The 23,685-nt window shown below is 47.1% G+C and overlaps 1 protein-coding gene and 1 pseudogene across 1 annotated transcript in view; one reads left to right on the forward strand and one right to left on the reverse strand.

Moving 5' to 3' along the window:
- The window catches only part of DOC2B (double C2 domain beta), a 129,727-nt gene that overhangs the window by 9,636 nt on the left and 96,406 nt on the right, over positions 1–23,685 (forward strand). Inside the window, exon 2 of the mRNA XM_066635635.1 lies at positions 22,619–22,698. Within this exon, the coding sequence (XP_066491732.1) occupies positions 22,619–22,698 (80 nt within the window). The remainder of the gene's footprint in view (positions 1–22,618; positions 22,699–23,685) is intronic.
- On the reverse strand, positions 13,271–13,389 carry LOC136659803 (5S ribosomal RNA; annotated as a pseudogene).

Raw genomic sequence — 23,685 nt, forward strand, 5'->3', positions numbered from 1 at the left:
TCATGATCTCATTTGCACTTATGCACACGTGCAGGAGGACAGCCAGGCAGGATGTGAGGGAGAGGACACACAGCATAAGGGAAGAGAGAGACAGGCATGAGGGCATGAGAGATACGGATGCTGTATTTCCCCAACACAAATGTGTGCACGCTGGGGATCTTCCACTGTACAGCAGCTCCAACACTGCCTGTTTCTCTGCTCTCCCATGAAGCCAACCCCTCTTCCTCTAGCTATTGCCCACTGTTCAGGCTGGAAGGAGCAGTGTTACATTTTTTCAGTGTCAAAAATATTTGTACCCCATTTTTCCTGCAGCATAAAAGGGCTTACAGTATTAAAAGGGAATGACGTGTCAATCACATTGCAACATCAGCAACAGAGGAAAATGGGTCTGAGAACATCGAGGAGAGAGCCTGATCTCTAAGCCTGCTCTGATCTCTAGTAGGGGAAAATGGGGTGTCCAGGCAAGTGGTACGAGGGCCAAAAGGCACACAAGGAAGTGTGTGAGTAGCTTTGCAGCGATGGCCCTGGACTCTACTCTGATGCCAGTGCCGCCTCTATTCCCGTCGTACGGAGGCTAGGCTGAAAGATTCTGGATAGAGTCATACTGGCACACTAGGTCTACCCCAGCACCCAGCAGATTTCTGGGATCTCTGGGGTAAAACCCTGCAGCGCTTCCCTCATTATGCACTCTGCCAACCCTGATGGCACTTCAAGTGCAACTGTTGCCGTGGGTCCTGAAGGATCAGGTGCCAGCTTGGCAAGGTGGCACTCTCAAGGGGCATGGGCACTTGGCCAGTGCTGAATCGGGTTGCTTTCTGATGCCATCCCAGTGCCCCTGTCAGGGTCACCTGTACATGCCAAGGTGTAACAAAAAATTTTAAAAAAAATTTGGAACGTTGGTTGGTGGAGGAAAATTAATAAACCAGGCATGGGGCAAACTGTTCCAGAAACAAGTATGAACTTCTCTGCCACCAGGGTCAGCGAAAACATGACTGACTGGCGCCCCTTCACTCACCCTGCCTCTGGATTTTGGTTCAGTCACCCATAGCTACGGCCAGGCCCCAACAGGCAAATAAAACAGTTGACAGCTCTCAAGCTTGACTCTTATAATAAGCCATGAATTAGTGAGGTAGAAAAACCTTACAGAGGGTTGTAGGCTGATCTCCGATGGAGAGCATTTGGATAACATCGACTCAGAATGACTCAACAAAAAAAGACCAACTTCGGAAGAGGGAGGGAGGGAGAATACTGTGTCGTCGTCCCCCCACATCATTAAGCAGCCAAGATTCTCCTACTAAAAAAAATATTCATTAGCAGCTGTTGATGATCTTGATGGATCCAGAGACTACAGATTGCATTTGAGCAAAGCCAAAAACTTGGTGAGAAAAACATAGAGGCCAAATTGTAGCTGGGGAGGGCTGTGCGTGTGAGACAGAAAGGGAGAGGAGTTTTAGAAATGATTGACAAATTTCAGCAAAAAGCATTTGGTTATCTTATGGCCTCACTGCTATTTATACTCATGGTTTGCCTCTGGGGTTTATGCAAGAGAAGGAAGGAGATTCTATGCAAACTTGTGGTGATCACATCTTCTCCTTTCGTAAGGATGGGTGGAACTGTCCCATGAGAAATTTTGCTCATTTTGTTTCAGATTTCTTTGCTTCCCATAAATTTCCCATCAAGTCTCCAGCTCTGTATGAGTTTGAACCAGACAGAACCTCTGGGAACTGGACTATAGCCCTGTTCCTTGAACTGCCCGTCTCTTTGGAAAATTATGCACCTTGGGTCAAAATACAGGGCTGGCCCAAAATCTCCTGGCTTCTGAAGTGGCATGCCAAGTGCTTTGCTTCCCTGTTATGTGGTAATATACACACTGGCCACCATCCCTGTCACCCCTTATCCCGCTCTTTTCTCCTTCACACTTTCTGTTTGACTCCTTTCCCTTTTGTGAATCCAGAGGAGGAGGAGGAATGTGGAGGCAGGCAGGTGGATAGAGGCAGCACCACCTGGGGCAACCATCTCCTCACGGGCAGCCACACAATCCTGGCTGTGGCTACAAATCAATTTGGCTTGTTCTGTCCTGGAACCCGAGCTTCTATTATCAGTTAAATGTGTAAGATAAATGGTCTGGCTAACGTGAAAATGCTTAGTTGAGATACTATCTCATAAACTGTGATGTGGTTTCAGCGGGCTAGGTAATGTGATTTGGGGATCATTTTGAGGCAGAGACTTTCAAATGCCTCACCTTTAGATTTTCATGGTGCTTGGGGTGTCCTGGGAAAGGTATGCACTAAATTTTACTTTCTAGCTTCAAGAGTGGTGGTTCCCAAAGTCCTCCTCAGATGTTGGGAACACACTCAGTCTTTGTGGGAGCAGGGCTTGGGGCTGGGGGGGGTGCCCCAACGGCAACGCAGCAATCATGGCACTGTGGGGACACAGGAGTTTTCCCCCTTACCTGGAGAATCATGCTGGCCTTGAGGAGGGTCTTGGAGGCCTGCAGCCCCCCCGAGGGCCTCTCCAATGCCTGAAATAGCTCTGATTGGAGCTTTTGCATGAAAAATGGTAGTGTGCTCCATTTTCTGATTGGTGCAATTTCAAGCATTGGGGAGGACTGTGGAGGGGGCTGTGGGCCTCCTGACCCTCCCCAAAGCTAGTGAGGCCCTCCAGGTAAGGGGTAAAAACCCTGGGTCCCTACAGTACTGCAACTGCTGTGGCAACATTGGTATATTCCCCCCTCCCCCCAGTCCCAGGCCCTGCCTCTACCAAGACTTAGGGTGCAATCCTTCCCTTGACTTGGGCCAGTACAAAACTCTTGTGCCAGCCCAGTAGAGTTGCAAACATACCATAAGGCACGTTTGCACCTCCTCAAGAGGAAGCCGGGCCAGTGCTCCAAGAAGTGCCGGCCTGCAGAGGCTGATGGACAAGACTACTAATATATAGAAAAATAAATATATACTGTAAGCCACCTTGGGCTTCCTCCCAGCGCCTTGTGTTGGCTTGTATGTGCCGACGCAAGGATGAAAGGTAGGCGGGACGAGGCTGGGAGGAGGCGGGAGGGAGGTGTTCCTGGGCGGGGGAGGGCGGGCAGTGGGCGGCCCCAGGAGCAGGCAGGTGGGGAGCGGAAGGCAGGGCTGGGATCCGGCTGCTACACCGGATCCCAACCCACGTTCCCAGTGAGAACAGAGCGACTCCAAGCCGCTCCGCTCTCCTTGGACTTGTGCCACCTGAAGAGGAGGCGCACGTCCGAGGAGACCCATAGGCACCAGTGGCCCTTACCCAGAGGTGGACTTTGGGAACTGCTGCCCTAAACAGTTTTGATACCCTCTGTGAGTGTCCACCTGTCGGCCTCAGGCATCTTTACATACAAAATGCAACCATTGAAGTATGGTTTTCTAATTATTTATCCTCCTTGTGTGTCCCTCTGACCTTCCCTTCATCCATTTCTGCAGAGCAGTTTTCAAATCCACCACGGGAACGGAAGGTTGGTGCATTTCTATATTTATTATTGCCTTAAAATATTTATACCCTGCCTTTCTCCTCTCCATTGGGAGGTGCCCAAGGTGGCTTACACTGTATATTTATTTTTCTACATACTAGTAGTCTTGTCCCCAAGGGGCTCACACTCTTTAAAAACAAGCCTGCTCTTTTCCCCTCCTCTGTCTCACAGGGTTGCTGGTGTGAAGATGGCCACTGTGAGAGGTGAGGGGCAAAGTCTATGCTTAAAGAGGCATCCCCAGCTGAAGGTGCTGATGGCAAATCTTGGTCTGCTGCCTTCCTTTTCTTCATGAGGAGAAGGGAAGCAAATGGCATTGGCAGGAGGCCATTTTAGGCATGGTGGCTGCCAGTTGCTGACCCCCGATATAACAGCAAGATAATGGTTCTGCCGCTGCATTACCATTTCACAAGGCCACTTGGCATGCAACTTTTCAGGCTGCAGTCCGTCCCAGGGTAACTCTTGGTGGCTCTGAGGGTTTGTTTTTCCTTGGTATCAGCTTTCAGATCTCCTTCTCAGAATAATTCCACCTCAGGTGCACGTTGCTTAGGGAGACTCCAGGGAAAAGACAATGTTTAGGAAAAAAGCCTCTCTGTTCAGTACGTGTGAGTTTTTTTTTTCCAAGGATGAAAATGAGGCAACCTCTTTGAACACTCATTGCTGTCCCCTGCGTTGCTTTAAGCAGCAACAAGGGTGGGGGGGGCAGGTTGCGCATGGATCTCTGGTGTGTACCAAGGCAGCTTATTTTGCCTTCAGATTTCCTGATTGATCCGTTTTGCTGTTCAACCACATGCTCCCCCTTTCTCTCCCCCCCCCCAAAAAAATCCCACATGTCCTCCAATTCTTTTCATCTTTAGAATTTTCTTTCTTAAATTCAACAAAGCTATTTCTTTCCCCTTTAGTTCTCTGTTCTGGGAATAAAATACTTTTAAAAAGGCGGGGGAGAGACAATGGTGAAGGCCATCTTTAAAATTGAAAATGCGGAAAGTCTAATTGCTTGTGGCACAGGGGACCATTTAACTTCATGAAATATAATTGCACCTCCGGACTGGGTGGCATTGATAAGTGCTCAACGGAACATAAGTCTTTTCGGAAGGAGATCTAGATGCTGATGAAATTTTCACTTGTCGTGGAGCTAGGCCAATGAAACAAAAATTCTTCGCACTTGGGTCAAGCAAGAATCTAATAATAGTATTGTATAGTGCTTTTGAGTGTACAAAGTGTTTCACATGTAACAGCTTGATGTAATCTTTATAACCGCGCTGTAAAGTGAGTAACAGCACAATCCTAGGCATATCTACTCAGAAGTTCCATTGTGTTCAGTGGGGCTTACTCCCAAGAAAGTGTGTGAAGGATTTCGGCCTAAATATTCTCTGGAATGCAACTGGAATGTTGAGGCTAAGCAGAAATGGCTGGCCTAAGGCCACCTAGTGAGTTAAGGCAGAGGCCAGATTTGAACCAGGGAAGCCCCTGAATCACAGCTTAGTCTCTTACACCAGCTCTCACTCAACTCTGACACTCCATCCCAGTAATCCACAATCTGTGTGCCATGAAATTACTGTTGTTGGCATCCTTCAGTCTTGGAAGACTATGGTGTCACGCTCTGAATGGTGGTTCTGGAACAGAGTGTCCTCTCCAGTGCGCGAAGCCTGGGTAAAGTTAGGTATGGAGGATAGGCTGTTACCCATGCAGCAAATCCCCCCTCTCCACGTCGCTGAAATGGTCCAATGGAAAGGCAGAGGCCAATACTGTTGGTTCCAGTGGCGTCGCAGGAGTTGCCAGAACGTGACTGTGTTCAGCCATGAACTGCCTCAGGGACTCCTGCTCCGAATTTTGCCTCGAGGTTGACTCCTGAAGCCTTTTCCATAACTGGATGTAGCCACAAGGCAGTGGAGGTTTGGGATCAGAGTTTTCCTTCTCTCAGATGAGCTGCCTTCCCAGGCTCACGAGTCCCATCTACCCGGTGGCTGTTTAGTCGCCTCTTACGACAAGTACAGCCAAACTGAGGGTCTATTCTTATAGTGTGCTGGAAAAAATACACTTAAACCATGAAAAATATCTGTGAATCCACAAAGGAGTTGCCCATGCATCTCTGCATGAATTCCTGGTCTGGTCTCATCTCTTAGTCCAGGGGTGCCCAAACCCTGGCCCGGGGGCTACTTGCGGCCCTCAGGGGCTCCCAATCAGGCACTTGGGGAGCCCCCAGTCTCCAATGAGCCTCTGGCCCTCCAGAGACTTGCTGGAGCCCATGCTGGCCCGATGCAACTGCTCTCAGCATGAGGACAACTGTTTGACCTCTCACCTGAGCTGTGGGATGCAGGCTCCCTCCACTACTTGCTGTTTCACATCTGTGATGCAGCAGTGGCAGAAAAGGAAAGGCTGGCCTTGCTTTGTGCAAGGCCTTTTATAGGCCTTGAGCTACTGCAAGACCGTCATTCATTCATATAAGTTCCATCTCTAATAAATTCATTTATGTAAATTTATTCAAATTTTAAATGTAAATTAATTCTTTTTTTCCCTGGCCCCCAACACAGTGTCAGAGAGATGATGTGGCCCTCCTACCAAAATGTTTGGACACCCCTGTCCTAGTCAATTGAAACATTTATTCTGCCATGCTTCTGCACTAGGTGTGATTTGGACTGATTGCTCTATACCAGTGTATAAAAGAGAGAATTTCAGCAGGTGCAACTTGTCATCCCACAGATGACAAGCTGCACCTGCTGAAATTCCCTCTTCTATACACTTGTTAAAGGTCCAGCATCCCTAAAGTTGAAAGTTTGAGCACCCCTGCTCTATACAAAGAAGCAACTGAGGGCACCATCCTAACCAACTTTTCAGCACCGAGGTAAGGGCAGTGCAATTCCGAGGTAAGGGAACCAACATTGCCTTACCTTGAGGAGGCCTCCGAGGCTGCCCCCCAACTACAGGATGAAGCACACGCCCCACTGGCACAGCTATGCCAGTGCTGGAAAGTTGGTTAGGATTGAGCCCTGAATCCCCAGCTCTCAGTAGAGGATGTCTGTTGCATTTCTGCAGGAGTCACTGCTCTGGCCTTTCTGCCTTCTAATTAGGCTTCCTTTAGGGGGCAGGAAGTTCTGCTGATTCATCTGATATGATTAGGTCATTCACTTCTCCTAATACAGAAGCAAAATTGCCCTCATTCAGGGGAGGCTACTTATGGTATTCCTGCCCAATTCACTGCTATTAGCTTGCTTCATCTCTCAGTCAAGAACCTTGAGGATGGTGACTTATAGAGAAAGGTGATAGGCAAACTCCAATTACAGGTAATTCTTACTCTCCTCCTGTCTTGATTCAGAGCTCTTTCTGTTCCTTAGCTTCTGGGCATCTTCAACCCTCAGTTCACACCATTGGCTGTATCTCCTTACCATGTATAGATATGGCAATAAATGTGTGCTGGCAGCCGTGAAATGTACTGAGCCCGTTTTTGTTGCGTCTCTGTACATGTCAAGGCTGGCATCAGAGGTTGGTGTTCTCAAGCAGCTGCCCAGAGCCCTAGGTCCTCAGGAGACCCCACTGCTGATCCTTGAGCTCCTCCCCATAGCCTCTGTGTGACAGCAACATAATGACTCTTTCAGCCAAGAGAGTTGCTCGGTATTACCTCTTCTCTCTCACCCCATCCTCAAATGGAAGCTTTCCCCAGGGGCTCCTAGGTCATCATGGAGACATTCGAGACAAAGCTCCCATTTGCCAGGGCATGCCTAGAGTAGGGTGGTTCAATTTTTACTGCTAAGGGGGTCCGCAATACCTTAACGACGCCACCCCCCTGGCGGAAACAATTGGCCTGATGATGTCACTGCCAATTATTTTCAGATTCTGAGCTGCTGAGGAGGAGGTGATGGGTTCAGCGCAACTTTTCATTCTCTCTGCTGCGTGATTCCGGCTTCTCAGAGAAGTTGGAAGGGTGTGAGATCAAAAACTGCTGAAGTAGGAAGAGGTGGTGGTGTGGTGGAGCTTCTTGAGGGCTGCCAAAAGAGGACTCACAGGCCACACACAACCCATGAACCATGTGTTGGACCACCTTGGCCTAGAGGAAGAGGTGATGTAGTTTCATTGCTGCTTGCTGGGGGTGAGGAGCTGAGAAATGAGAAGAAAGAAGAGGACCCCTGGGAAAATTAATTAACCCCCTGACAGTGCTAAAATATGCACTTCACAACCATTGGGGGACACCCAGGTAGGAGGGGGTGAGGGCAATTTGCTGAGGGCTCCCTTGGAGTATGTGTTGTTGCTTCTGGATGGAACAGCTCTTGTGTCAGAAGAATTGTGATGAGGTTACACACCAAAGAGAGAGGTACTCTCTATCAGAGCAGTCCTCCTCTGAAATTTTCAGGAAGAGCCATTGTCTCAGGGACTCCTTTTCGGGGCGATTCTAAGTCCAGAAGATCACCCTGTGCTTTTAATTCCAGGGACTTTTCTGATGCGCTCCGTGTCAGCAACAGGGAGGAATTCAAATCATGCGCTCAGATAGATGGCTGTATCTTTCAGTGCATAACAAAAGCAAAATGAAACCCCCCTCCAAAGCCACTCTGCCATCCACTTGCCTTTCTGAAGGTTACCAAACCTGTGCTTTCTGTGAGAGAGCTAATCCAGCCAATCTCCTGTCAGCCATCTAACTGTTCCAGTTAGATCTGCCTGGCACAAACCCCACAAAACAGATTATCTCAGAGCTGCCGTGCTGATAACTGGATAGACTTTTAAAGCTTGAAGACCTGTATTCTGATCCGCTGGATAATGCAACCTTGTTTGCAAGCAACCAGCTTGTGTAAAAAAAAAAAAAAAAAAGAGGAAGAAGAGGAAGCCATCTGAGCATGCACAGAGTGTCTTTCTTCATCACTGAATACCAATGACAAACAAAACATTGCGTCAAAGGCTAGGAGAAAAGCCTTCTGAGATGTGACCTTCTGGTAGGCTTGAGCTTGTCATTATGGGATGGACTATATCCATTGCAGGTTGGGAGGCTGCTGGAGGTCACTTCGGGGTAAGGGGATCTTTTTCCCATTACCCTGTGTTGAGCCCCAGCCTATGGGGCAACTCGGATCTGTGCCAGCTGTTTAGCTGGTGCAAATCTGAGCAGCCTCTGTAAGGTTGCCTGGGACAGGAGTGAGGGTATGGTGGAGGCCTCCCTCCTTCTTCTGAAAGGACTATGAAGGCTTCTAACAGCCCAGTCCTAATCACCATGGTGGCCCCAGGTGCAGCAGCACCAAAAGGCTACTGCTGCATCCAGTGGCCCGGCGGAGGCCGCCAGAGGTCTCCTTGGGGGAAGGGATTTGTCTGCCCATCCCCTGCCCTTCCCCACCCTGGAATGCTTCCCTCCCACCCTGAAAAACTGCACCACTGCCTGGCAACGGTACTTACTCTGTCCTGTATTGTCCTGTGAACACTGGTGCTCCCTACTCCAAGGGTGCTGTAATCGTGCTTTACGGCACGTTTGTGACACCTAATGACAGCACTGGAGCTCAGTGCCAGTGTTATGGGTCGATAGAATTGGGGCCTTAGTAAGGCTGAGGTTTTGGTGGAACAAGAAGATGGAGAGAGGAAAGCAGAGACAGGAGGACATTGGGAAGGAGAATTGGGAGTGGGGCTGCTCAAGCAGTAGAGAATTTGCTTTGCATGCCAAAGGTTGCTGGTTCAGTCCTCAGCATCTTCAGGTAGGGCTGGGATAGACTCCCATTTAACCTCCTAGAGAGTTGTTGCCAGTCAGTGTCAACAACACCGAGCAAGCAAGATTGAGCTTGGTGTTGACCATTGAGCAATGGTCTGACTCAGGATAAAGCAACGATATATGTTCATAAGGACACAAGTGAGCATGGAAGAATAGAAACAACCAGCACTTTTGGTGACACTGTCAGCTATCCAGCAACAGATGGGTAATGAACACTATTGTTAAGTTATTGAACGTGGCATGGGGTTGTGTGTGTGTGTTTTCTCATTGTTTATATTCATTTACTTAATTGTTCGTGTTAATGGTCTTAATCCATATTTATAAAGGAATGTTGTTCCAGCATCCATCAGGCCAGAGCCTGATTGCCAGCTTGCCTTTCCTCTTCCAGAAGCAAATGCCACCTGTGTCACACCACCTTGGGGTCCTTCTGCCCCATTTTGTTCTTGGAAGACAGAGTTTTCTCTAATCCTTTCTCACCCGGATCGTGAACCGATTAGGGGACTAAATACAAAACTATTTCTGGGTTTTCTCTTCCTCTCCCCCTGCCACCATCTTTCATTCTGAAGGTATTCACAGCTTGTGTCCAACTTCTCCAGGTCTGGATGAGAAATGTCAGTTTCTCTCACTATTGTTGGTGAAGTCCAATTGCCAGTTTTGCAAACAGACATCCCCCCCCCCACCTCTCTGGGCTCTCCTGTGGTCACATTTTATTCCAGGGATTTAATAAGTGTGTGGCTTCTTCTCTCAGTCTCAGCCTTGTCAAATGCAATATGTTCAACAAATGGTTTTGGGTGCCCTGGGAAAATTAAAATCCCCCATCACTGCCCCACCTCTTCCCATGTCATATCATGTACTGAACAACATAAGCAGAGCAGACTGGAAAACATCTTCCTTGTTTTCACTGCTAATTCCTGTCACTTCTTTACTGCTACTTCTTTTCAGGTGTATATTTTTGACCTGAGCCAAAAGTTATTTTAGTGCAAAATTTCAGGAGACAGGGAAAGTTTATCTGAAGCTGGCTCCCCCAGCTCACCGTTTTCCATTACTGCGATGACAATAGTTACTTTACCAGAAACAGTGGCAGAAACATACTACTGCTATTGTAGGAGAAGTCCCAGAGCTTCGCTTCCCCTTGACTACACTCTTTAAGATGAGGGTTCAGATCTCTACTGTGGTGCAAGCTAACCCCGGTGGGGCTACTCAGATCTGCACCACGTCTTTGTAGGCCTGATACGGGGGTTAGGATTTGGTGCAGGCCGCCATGGCCAGTCCCACACCCCTCCTGGTCTGCCCTCTCCTACCCAAAACACCCCCTACCAGCCTCCATAATACCCTCCTGCAACCCTCTTCCTCCCCCTGTGCCAGCCTGCCCAGGCCAGCATGAACCTACCCTCTTTATCTGGCCTCCAGGAGCTGGCATGGGCTTCTGTGCTGGCCCAGTTGACTCTTTGATTTGGCGTGAACGTGCTTTACGGCGCACTCATGACACTCGGGAACCAGCGCAGGGGTACTGCACCAGCATATCCCCGAGTCAGGATTGTGCTATCAATCATGAATTTGCTGTTAATCATCTGTTAGTCTGCTGTTAATAAATATGTGAATCATGGTGACGCTTCTCTGTATGGCTGCACAAGATACCCCGACATTGTCCTTAGCAATCTCAACTATTCGGCAATGCTGAATTTTTTTTTTTTAATTTCATATTATTCTTCAGTTTCGTTCAGTAAAGGTCAGGGTTGGGAACACCACGGTGGCTTGGAGGCATGCCAGCCAAGCAGGGTTCCTATTTCTTAACTAACAAGTGCCTTTGTCCCTTTTTCGGAGTTTGCCTCTCTAATTAAAAGCACAATCGGAAGCTTAATGTCAAATGTGCAACTTGGCAAGGGGAGGAAAATGGAATGTGAGCTGTGGAGGGGCTGCTGGATTTTTTTTTTTTTTTTTTTTTAATTTGCCCAGGCTCACATAGCAATGAGAGCCAGTTTCCACCTGGAAAAACCCATCACCTTAACCAATGTTTGATCCTGAAAATCACTAGCTTCTTTTGAGCTTTAGCAGAAGGTGGGGTTCTCTCACCCAGACTGTGCTCCCAGCACCCCATCGGCTTGCTAGAATAATTTCCAGTGCAGCTCTTGGTCCAGTCTTTAAAGCAAGCCCTATTTGGTTTGGGCTGTGAGTATCTCAAGAGTTGCCTACAGCCATTTATGATGGTGGTTGGCAACCTTCAGTCTCGAAAGACTGTGGTATAAGCCTAAAGCACCTGGTATTCCCAGGCGGTCTCCCATCCAAGTACTAACCAGGCCTGACCCTGCTTAGCTTCCAAGAGCAGACAAGATTGGGCATGTGCAGGATGATCTTCTGTGGAAGGATGCACTGAGTGCTGTCTCTTGCTGAGGCTCAGCTGATGTGCACATGCAACAGGGCCTTCTCGGTGGCGGTGCCCCAGTTATGAATCACCTGCCACAGCCATGTCTGCTTGGCACCAACTCTGTTAAGTTGTAGGCATTGGTTGAACCCATTTTTATTTCAAGCGTTTTTAACTGAATGTCAATTTGAGCCCTCCCTTGAAAGTTAATTGTGGCTATTGATATCACACTGGATATGCTGCTTTTTATTATTGGACTTGGGTGAGGGGTGTGTGTGTGTGTGTGTGTGTTCTGATTTTATTCTGATTTAATGATGCTTACTTCATTATCTTACCCTGTAATTCTGCTTTGAGAATTTTTTTTCAAATTGAAAAGGAGACAGTGGCATAGCTAAAGGGGGTGTAAAGCACTGAGTTTTGCAGGGAGCCTCAATGCGGCATGAAAGCAGCCCCTCCCCCTCCACTTTGGATGCCCCCATTTTGCTCCCCACCCCCACCGAGAATGGCTCTCTGTAAAGGTTGAGAGATAAGCAAGAGACCCAAGGCTACCAAGTAAGCTTTATGAGTGGAGATTTAAAGCCCAGTCTCTCTGGTCCTACTCTGATGCTGCAGGACTTCATCATACTTGTTCTTTGAATGATTGACCTATCTAACAGGGTAGTTGAAACAAGATTATTACATGGAAAAAAATATATATATCCTGCCCGTCCTCCAAGATTCAGGGCTCTCCTCTCACTCATTTAACTAAGTGCGACAGTAGCTTTTTCAACAGGTCCTCTAAGTGGTGTACAAAAACGGTAACAAAAGAACAATAAATCAATTCAAAACAATGATAAACAAACAAAAGTGACACAATATAAATAGCAAAACACTCGAGTGATTAAAAAAGCATAGCAGGAAACATCACAGAAAGCCTGTGACATAGGCTAGACTTAGAGAGAGAGAGAGAGAGAGAGAGTAACTAGACAACATTTAGTGAGCTTTGTGTCTGAATGAGCATTTGAACTCAGGGCTGCCCACAGAGTTGGCCCATCTATGAGGGCAACTGAGGTAGCTGTTTGGCAGCATCACCCCCCCTCTATCAGCCCACTTCCTTTCACTGCTCTTCTTCCTACTCCTTCAACTGAAAAAGAGGAGGTGGAGGGGAAGAGGAAGTATGAAGGAGAGGAGAGCATTGGACTAGAGTGTCTCCCACAACTGTCCTCCACACTTTCTCTTCTGCTCCACCCCTCAACTTTCTAGTCCAGGAAGTGAGAGGAGTAGAGGTCAGTAGCTCACCAGGTAAAGAGGGATCCACATTTGGCACACTGCCTCAACAGCCAGAAGGTCTTGGACTGACCCTCCCCGGTCTTCTTTCAGCACCATTGCTTAGTATCACAGGAACTCCTGCAATGTGTTCCTGATCAGACTTGGCAAGAGGTAGCAGTCCAAATCAAGAGAACAGCTGTCTGTCCAAGTTGTTCATTGAACAGCTGGAAGGTTCAAGGTGACCCAGGGATCAGAGGGGATCCCTGAGCACATTTCTCCATTCATCCATCCATCACCTGAGCAGCTCCTCAGATCTTGGCTTCTTATGCAGATGGATTTACGCCTGAGGAGGGGGCATTTAAGGACATTTCCAAGCCTGCTAAGATGTGAACAGATCAGATGGGCTCGATTGAGAGTGTGCCTGCAGAGGTCATTTCAGTTGCACCTCGGAGCTGATTGGCAACCTTCAGTCTCGAAAGACTATGGTATAAGCCTACAGCACCCAGTATTCCCAGGCGGTCTCCCATCCAAGTACTAACCAGGCCTGACCCTGCTTAGCTTCCGAGATCAGACGAGATCAGGCATGTGCAGGGTAACTTGGAGCTTGTGCATGTGAAACTGGGTTTCACTGCATGGCTGCTGTTGGTTCAGTCTCACACCACTGTACGCAGCCAGTACCATGTGCCATGTTGCACACACTGTCCATGCTTGACACTTTTCCCATGTGGCTTCCTGGTATGTGGACCGAGTAATGCACAAGACAAAATTTTTGGGATTCATGGCCGGCCACCAGATGTGGCGATGTTCACTCATTTCGATGACTTTAAAAGGGAATTTGGGCAAATTTACAGGAGAGGGGGAGGTCTTATCATTGCCTCTCTGGCTAGATGGGATCTCTATGGTTAGAGGCAGTGCACCCCTGAATAACACTTTCTGGGAGGCTAATAATGGAGGAGGGGTATTGCCCATGCCTTGCTTGAGACATCTGTTTGGCCCCTGCGGGGAAGGGAAGTGGGATCCTGGGGTAGATTGACCTTTTGAGCAATCTGACAGGGCTCGTCTTGCATTCTTTTGTGCAGAGAAAGATGGAGAGGAGAGTTACAAAAGACAGAAAGTGCAAGTTCCTGGTGGTGCATCCACATGTTCATTGACTGCAGTGGGTGTTGCTAGGAGACAGACACAACTGTAACAAGTGGTGATTTTCACCCTCTCTCCTCCCCCTTTTGGTCAGGACTTTATGCTTCATTTAGACAAAAATTAACATTCTGCGTTGAGAGGAACTAGGAACCTTTAAGTAGTGCTTTTCTAATGCTCGGTGTGATTTGGTTGGCAACCTTCAGTCTCCAAAGACTATGGTATAAGCAGCACCCTGTATTCCCAGGCGGTCGGTGTGATTTATGTATCTCACTAACACCTGCTGAAGGCTACAGACCCACAGCTAGAGTAAATCTCTTACTCACACTCATCCCAACAGGAATCCCTTTCCTTTTATGCTCTTCATTTCTGCAACTTCAGCCTGTGCAGCTGATATACTTTGAAGGACTAGACTTGTGCTTTTTGAGTAAATGAATCAAGAGTTTATCAGGATGCTGAACTGCACATCAAATACCACATTATGTGTTTCCATAGAATTGTGGAAAATTCACATATTATTGTATTAGCACTAGGACCTATGCTTGGAGCAGTAGTAGTAAATGCTACAAGTACTAGGTAATATTGGCCAAAAAGACTCTTTAGAGTAGCGTTTTTCAGCCACCGTGCCACAGCACATCAGTGTGCCATGAATGGTCTGTAGGTGTGCTGCGGGAGTTTGGGGGGGGAGAGGATCATTTATTAGTAAGGCCATTGGGAACATGAGCCCCCACAGGCAAGCAGTGTGCCTTGTCAATTGTCCAGAAACCGATGGTGTACCTTGACTATTTTAGCACTTTCTCAGTATGCCCTGAGATGGAAAAGGTTGAAAATAGCTGTTTTAAAGAAACCCAATAATAGTTTAAACAGTTATATGTGTTGGAGCAGAGGGGGAAGACAGATTTCCAAAGTTAAGTGCTTAAAATGGCTAAGAAACTGGTGCCACCTTGCTTTCACTTTCTCATCTCTTATTCTCTCATTCCCAAAATCTGGACAACAGTCCTCTCTCTCCACCACCCTGTTTCAGAGGGATAGGATCTGCCTGTTGACCTTATGTCACTGCAGAACCACTTGGTCTTGGGTTCAACAGTCTCAAACCCATCTGCCATGGAGCGGTAGGATAAAGGGGAAACAACAGAAGTTGTAGACGTTAAACAGCCCCAAAGCATTTTCAAGGTGCTTTGGAGTGTAACCATGAGGACTGGAAACTTTACAATATTTTAAATTGGAAACCAAAGCATTCCAGTACAATGCCTCACTGTGGCAGAAGGGGTGGGATTCAGGTTGAATCCTGCCAATCACTTTGCTGCATATTCCTAAGTTCCCCGTCCCTGCTCCCCTTGTTTACCAATACTACTCTTAAGAAAATGCTTGGATCTCAGCAGCCATGACAAAGAAGCAAGATTCCTGCCAAGGAAGACAGACTGCAGTTCTCAGTTCTGCTTGCTTGGAAGGAAAGATGTGGAAACATAACAAATTCTGTTTCAATATTTTGGGTCTTTTAAAAATTGTGTGTGTCGAACTGAGCTGGGTTTTCTCTGCACCTGAGGGTGGAAAAAATAATTGTGACTGTTATCCAGGCCCCAGATTCTGCTTTTAAAATCCAGTCTGTGGGTTGCGCTTGATACGAATCCGTTGATTGTGCAAAAAGGAGCTGTTTTGCATGGTAACCCTAAACTGCTAGGATACAAAGCGATGTCCACACAACTCCAAGACTTCAGAGGTTAGAGCTGCCTGCTTGTATCTTGAAATCCCTGTTCATGTGAACATAAGAATGTTTTTGCTAAATCAGACCAGGGCCCATGTTGCCCAGAATTTTATGTATTTAATTATATGCAGCTTATCTGCAATAGAACACTCCAAATGCTTTCAGTAGGGTGTGAAGCCAGTGGCTATTTCCTGTTTGTCTCCCAGAATTAGACCACATCTGAACATGGAGGCAGCCCTACCTCTTGATCCCAGAAGGATAGCAGAACAACCAAACATTTTGTCCACAAGCCCAGTCATAATAGAGCAGGGGTATGTGTGCAGGGGAGCTAGAACTGACTGGTGTCCTATGCTACCCTGGCCTCAATCACTCACAGCTTACAGTGTAATCCTATACATGTCTACTAAAAAATAAGCCCACTGAGTTCAATGGAACTTATTCCCAGGTAAGAAGATGATTGCAGTGTTGCACTGCCAGAACTCACAGTATATATATTGCTGGCATAGACCTGAGGAGACCCATAGGCCATCAGGAGGCTTACACAGAGGTAAACAGATTATTTTTTTTTACTTACCTCTGGCAGGCCTCCTGATCACACCCACTGCTGGATGTAGCGTGTGCCCCACCAGCGTGGCTGCATTGTCAGTAATGATGGGGAACAGGATTGACAGCTAGTCACTTCTAGGTGCGATGTGGCCATCTTTGAAGATGTCTCAGGAACATCAAATGACAGCTACCAGGGTTTTGACTGGATCTGGTAAATCAAATCAGGTTGTGCCAACTTCATACCTTCTGCACTGGTTCCCGATTTGTTCCTGGGCTCGACCTTGACCTTGAAAGCAACCTTGTTATTAAACCAAGACAAAGAATGCTCGCCTGCAAAATATTTAACTTGCCTCCTAAATTTATAATTTGAAGATGACGGCAGCTGTGTTTTTTGTTCATTTCTTTTTCATTTCTTTTTAAACTTTTTTTTTTGCCACAGCTGCATGAGCAGGAACATACAAAATGACCCCATGCCCAGTGATACCATTGGACCTTCTTATTCAATATCATCTCCTCTGACTGATAGTGAAACCTCTCCAGGGTTTCAGACAAGAGTCTTCCTCTGTCCTGCCTGGAGGTGCTACAGTTTGTCCCTGAGACCTTTGGTGTGCCAAGCAGGTGCTCCATCATTGAGCTACCACCCCTCTTCTGAAGCCCTGATAAAGTCCCTAGTAATCAAAAGAAAAAAGCCTTGACTATGCCACCTGCCCAGATATAAATTCCAGCTCAGCAGTGGTAACCAGGCGAGGGGTTAAAGGCAACACAGCGTTAAAGCCCTGATGGCCTGGGATAAGAGTATAATTATTTTCTCCTCAGCTCTTATGAACCCACCAAAGGCGACCTGGTTCCAAGCTCCTTCTCAAAGTCTTCTCTGCCATTGGATGGGTGACAAGTGGGCCTAACAAGGAGGGCCTTTTGGGTGATGGCACCCAAAATCTGGAATAGCCTCCCAAAGGATGTCAACCTAATTCCATCACCGCCAGCCTTTCAGCAGGCAGGCAAGACAGTTATGCCTCAGCAGGTTTGTCCTGGGTGCTACTTTTCAATGAGACTTAATGGTTGGTTTTTAAAAATATTTTATTTTTGGCACTTTAATGGTTATTTTATTGACATATTTATTGATTGATATTGTTAGCCAACTTGATTAACTGATACAGAAAACAGGATAAAAATCTATTGGAAATATTAAACACGGAAGTGAGACCTCCAGGACACTCTTATGGGCTCAGACTGGTCAGTTCACTTCCTGCTCCACTGCTCTACTGAGTTTTTGTCCCAATCAACACTCACAGGATTTCATGACTCCTGGAGGCCTACGGAGCACGCTCAGTCCACATTGGGTTCTTTTTTTTTCTTTTAATGTACAAAGGTATGTACCTCTGCATGTCGTGGAAATCTTTCAAGTATGTAGAAACTCCCTTACCAAAGGCTCCAGAAAAAACAGCACAGCCAGGGAATAAGAAGGCAGGTCCCATTATTGATTATGAACTGACTGAAGACCAGGAAACAGAAAGTTAGGTGTAAATGGGCAATGTTAACAATGGAGAGAGGTGGTGTGTCCCAAGTATTGGTCTTATTCATAAATGACCTGGAGTTAACTTGGGGACAAGCAGCAAGGTGGCCAAGTTTGTGGATGACACCAAACATTTCTGGGTGGTGAAGTCCCAAAGGGATTGTGAAGAACTCCAAAAGGATCTCTCTAAGCTGGGGAAATGGGCAGCAAAATGGCAGGTGCACTTTGATATAAGTAAATGTAAAGTGATCCACATTGGGTCAAGAAATCAAAACTTCATATATATCCTGAAGGGTTCTGAAGTGTTGTTTTGCCAGATTCCAAGGCCAAGCTCTGCCTGGGGAATTATGCCCACTTTAAGCAAATTAGCTCCCCTTCTTTCCCCCAACAAATGACCCTGGTTCTGCCCTGCAGTCCTGCTGGACCCCACCTCCAGGGTAGCTCGCCTGTTCAACCTGCAGAGGTCCTCTCTCCTGCCAGCAGCCTCCCACCACTACAGCAGACCCTTGGTCCTCAGCAGGTCTTGGGCACAGCAACCACACACCAGTGTCTCCAGCAGTCTCCGAAGTCCATTCACCAATGTCTCCAGTCTCTCCTCAAGCTCTTCCTCCTTCTACTACTTACACCCACTTCCTGCCTCAGGTGCTCCTTACATCCTTAGGGATCTCATTGCCTCTAGTGGCTGCAGCTGTGCAGCACACCCTTTGCTGAAAGGCCAGGCCTTAACTCTTAAAGGGGCCACTGCAGACACCACATTCTACCTCCTCGCCAGATCTTCCGCTATTCCACTACAAGTGTCTGTGAGGGATCAGGAGAGAGATTGTGGGGTGCTGGTGGACAGCTCAATGAAGGTGTCAATTCAGTATGCAGACACTGAAGAAGGTCAATTCCATGCTCAGGAACATTAAAAAAGGGGGTTGAGAATAAAACAGCCAATATTATGCCATTGTACACATGGATGGTAAGACCACATGTGAAGTATTGTATCCAGTTCTGATTGCCACCTCTCAGAAACCTCTGCCATATCTTTGGGTGGCTCCATTTTGCTTTCAAACTAAGGAGCACTTCACTATCTGCATTTGCTATTAGTATGTACAGTATGGATAATGCTGGAGAATAGCACCCTCTGCTGGCTTGCACAGTCAGTTCTGCAGAGGAATTAAGGGGGTGGGATGTTCTATTTTCCCCCAATTGTTTGGACTCAGGTCCACATTTGGTACTGAACCAGTAGCCTAAGGCACTCAGGTGGGGATTCAGCCAATTTACACCCTTCCCTCCCCAGGTCTGGCAAAAGCAAGAAACTGCAGAGAGACCACACAAGAATGCTTTCTTGAATCGATAGACCAGAATGGGTCAAGGATTCCCCGACCTTGCCTCTATTCGTGTGTGTGTGTGTGTGTGTGTGTGTGTGTGTGTGTGTGTGTACACTCCTGCATGTGCATGTTTAAAATTCACCAGTTCTTGTCTCCATAACAAGAAGGCAAGAGCAAGCAAGGCACCATTTCAAAGGCTGTCCTTCCGGGCATGCTCTTGCAAAACAGTGGAAAATTGGCTGTTTGTTTGCCTGCCATAACTGGAGTCTTAATGAGGCTCTGTGGATTTCCCCGTCCAATTTTAATAGGCCGGTTTTAGTTTCGCTAGGTTGCAGGCAGGAAACCAGCAACCTCCCTCAGGCGGGAAGCTTAGCGACCAAATTTGCAGCTTACTCCAGGAATCACATGAAATGTGCAGGATCTTGCCAGGTAGCAGGTGGCCTCTGGAGTCAAAATGGCCCTTGCCAGCTGGAGGAAAACAGGCTAGGCTGCCAGAGAGCACCTGCCACTGTCCGATAATAAATAAATAAATAAATAAATAACAGCCTCCTGGAGCGTTTTTAGGAGGTAGGAAAAATTACCTACATTTCAGAATCACAAGGGTGAGGGATTGTTGTATAGGGTTGGCTCACTGCCTTTCAGGTCTGCAGGAAAAGTAACCGAGGTCTAGGAGAGTCCTAAGAACTTATCTCTCAGTCCTGGGCAGTGAAACCCCCGCCACTGATTCCAGAACAATCACTTCGCGCTTTGGCGCGATCATCTGATTCAAAGGATAGCACCAGCTGTCTAGTGTGAAGCATTTTCCAGATTTTGCATAGATTGTGTGTTCGGGGCCTGGATCCTTCATATCTCTGGCATATCTGTGAATTTTCCTAATCTTGTGTCAGGATGCTGGGGTTTCAGCCCAGGAGGATGAGCATAGGAGTGACCTTATTCTGGTCCAGCCCTAGTGCATGCACCATGCTCAGTGTGACCCACACTGACTGGCAGTGACCCTCCACCATTTCAGGCAGGGCTGTTCCCCAAACCCACATGGAGATGCTGCCAGGGATTGAACCTGGCCTGGGACGTTCTGGGTGCAAAGCCTGGGTTCTACTACTGAGCAATGAATTGATCCTCAGGCTATACCTTTGCTACGAGAGGATTCAGAGCCACCTCCAGGGATAAGGAATCAGGACTAGTGGCAGCACACTGACAAATACTGGGGTTCCAGTGCCCCAAGAAGACCCACTGCTGCTCCTGCCTACATCTGGGTTGGATCCCCTAATCCAGTGTTTCTCAAACTGTGGGTTGGGACCCACTAGGTGGGTCCCCAATCATTTCAATATTTTATTTTTCATATAATAGACTTGATGCTGCCATGGTATGTGACTGCATTTGGGGAAATGTTACAGACCTGTACTTTTAACAAGCTACTTTGTATATTCTTTTAACTATGACCGTAAGTGCGACTTACTCCTGGGTACGTCTGGGTAGGTTGTAGTCTAGGATTGTTAACATGTTTCCTGCTTGATGGTGTTACTTCTGGTCATGCCATCACTTCCAGTGGGTCCTGACAGATTCTCATTCTGAAAAGTGGGCCCCGGTGCTAAATGTGTGAGAACCACTGTCCTAAGCCAGGCTGACTCAGCATCCAGCACCACTGTGGGGTTTTAATTTTGACTTGCCCCCCAATGCCCTGTGCCTAGATGTAGCATCTCTCCTTAGCAATGCTTCATTTGGATGTGGCGTTGGGGAGAAGTTTAACATGGTGTCTCTACTCCAGCAGCACTTAGAAAAGAGCCACCAGCAGGTTCACCATTTCTGCCATCCAGTAAGCCCCAGGGTGGGTTACAGCAGGAGCAACAAGAGGAAAATTTCTACTAGCCATTGTTCAGGAAGCCCATTACGGCCCACTTATGTGGGGATATTGCCCACACAAGCAGTGCTCAATTCCCCACAGCTTCAGCAACTGACCTTGGAGGGAATCTGAGCTACAGAATGTCAATTATTTCAGAAAGAGTTTCCCAAACTGGGGTGTCATGATGCCCCAGCCAGAGAAGTCCTGTCTCTGTCCCCTTAAGAGGTGGGGCAATGGAAAAGGCAAGCAATGCAATTGCCAGGATTGTGCTGCTACCAGGGACGAAAGGGGTTATTTTTTGTATTTACCAGGGGCAGCACCAACCTTTTGGGGGGATGCAGCCAGCCCATGGACGTCTCCGCAGGGCTCCCCAAGCCTCAGAATATCTAATAAGCCATCGCGATCCACTTCCAGTTTCACGATAGCTCTCAGAGAGTTTAGGAACTGCTGGTTTCAGGTCTTGATTTGGGTTCTTCCATCCCTCATAAGTAGAGTTGGCACAAAACATTTTAAAAATAAAGAGCCAGGATGGTGTAGTGGTTCTGGAGTTGTTGGAGAGCCAGGTTCTAATTCTTGCACAGCCATAAAGCTTCCTGGGTCTTCCTTGAGCCAGTTACTATCTCTCAGTCTCACCTGCCTCACAGGGTTGTTGTGAAGGCAAAAAGAAGAAAGGAGCTCCATCCTGAGCTCCTTGAAGGAAGGGTAGTATAAAAATGTGAGAGGTATATCATATATGTGAGATCTAACTTGAATTCTTTAGTTTGTCCCCAAAATGTCTCTTTTCTTTGGTTAAAGACTCTTCAAGGGAAGCCAAATGTGTTTCTTTCAGACAAGTTACATTTCTTGGAATGGGAGTTCTGCAGGTCCCTAATCTGGTCACAGCTCGTGACTGCGAGCCAAGTCAGAATCAAATCCCAGGCTTCAGAAGGGTATAAAGAGGAAAAAAGGGAGCTGGATATGCTACTGTTGGAAAAGAAAGTCAGAAGTGCCATTTACAACCTATTCATCATCTCTCCATATCCGTGTCCTGTCCATTTGCTTTCAGAGTATTCCATTCTAATATACTGTGTTAAATTTAACCAACTTTGACACAATCATCTCCCCCACCAACCCCGCCACTGCACCCACCTTGTTTTCCTTCTCCCATTCTGCCAAGCACTGGCTTTAAGTGTGTGTTGAAACCAACAGGGTGTCTTTCTGCTTCAATCAATAATCTCAGTGTGGGAACAAACAAGGCCTAGAATTATATAGGCAGGACTGCGTGTAGTGCGTGGGAGCACTGTGCAGGCATGGAATCTGAAGCAGAGCTTTGAGATTCCCAGAGAATAATTGTTTCTGTTTAAGCCGGGAAAGCAAGTTTCCAGTCCTCATGGGGCATTCTGAGGATGCGTGTCAGAATGTTCAGGAACAGGGTGACTTGTGAGTAACCAAAGATCTGAATGAGACCAGGATCGGAGGCCTCAACCTTATACTAGTCCCCAAATGTAATTACTATTAACTAAGGATAATTAAATGGAAATGCCAGATTCAGAGGCAGTCTACCTCTGAGTACTAGATATCCAACATTTGTTCAATCAGATGTTGCCTGCATTCGTCTAATGATTTAGACATGTGCTCTCTCTATTCATCCCATCTCAGGCAGGCATATGAGAATATTTTGCAATCTGAAAGCCTATTGGTTCCTTCATCAGGATCTTCCTGACACCATTAATCCACCTGGTTCATGCTGGAAGGGGGCAGAATAACCTTCCCCCTTTAATCAACTTCTCTTTGTCAATTTCTTCCAGCTGCCCTGGGGACGTTAGATTTCAGCTTGCTTTACGATCAAGAAAACAACGCTCTCCATTGCACAATCAATAAAGCCAAGGTAGGCCTGCAAAGCTTTGAAAATGAAATGGGTGATTCATGGGTCATCCGCGGTTGGCGTTTCATTAGGAAAGAGACAATCTGGAATTAACAAGCGGCATGAAGGTCTCCTGGAGATACTGTTCAGCAGCGAATCTTCATTATTCTTGGAATGGTCTCTTTGGGTTTAATGTTCAGGCAGGGCTGACCCATCCATGAGGCTGAGGTGATGATAGTTTGGATTGCCCTTCCCCATGGTTTTACCTTACTGAACAATAAAAAAGCACATCAGGACCAATTACCACCACATTCACATAGTGTGAATGAGCCCTGAGACTCAGGAGACTTGGGTTTGAATCCTGCTTAAAAAGTGCACTAAGTTGCACCAGTTGCTCTGTCCATCAGCCTAATCTACCTTATAAGGTTATTATAAGAATAAAATAGGAGGAGGGGAGAATATTCCTGTGTATACTCCCTCAAGGGTGGGTGAGTTTAAAATGTTAGTAATTGTTATTCCACAACTATTGGAGCATTCCACATTCCCAGTTGATGACACATGAATACATCACATTTCAGTAAAAATCAAGGGGGAAATTACCCCAGAGTCCGGGATTCTCTTGCTGTTTCTCTCAATATATTTTCCCTTTGGCAATTAAAAAACGAGAACCGTGGGAAGTTGTTGAAGTGCTGAACATGTGGTGGTATTCAGGGAGAGCAAGTGGGTGGATGGATACCTGGGTGCTCTCCAATTCACAGGGCCAAAGAAACTGGACTTGCACAGGCAAAGAAGAGAGAATTGGCAATCTTAGTGGTGATGGTGGGGAAATGAGTAATTATTGCCATTATGTTGTCTTGCTTTGCTGTTGCTTCTTTCGCTTCTCATCGTAGTTTCTCTACCCATTCACTCCCACCTCGCTGAAAAGCCTTCCTGGTGTCCTAGGTTTGGGCTGGGTCCCTTCAAAGTTAGCCGTTTCTGCCAGCCTTGAGCAGCGGAGATTGCGAGCAGCAG

The sequence above is a fragment of the Tiliqua scincoides genome, chromosome 8, assembly GCF_035046505.1.
Source record: "Tiliqua scincoides isolate rTilSci1 chromosome 8, rTilSci1.hap2, whole genome shotgun sequence".
In the NCBI taxonomy this organism is placed as follows: domain Eukaryota; kingdom Metazoa; phylum Chordata; class Lepidosauria; order Squamata; family Scincidae; genus Tiliqua; species Tiliqua scincoides.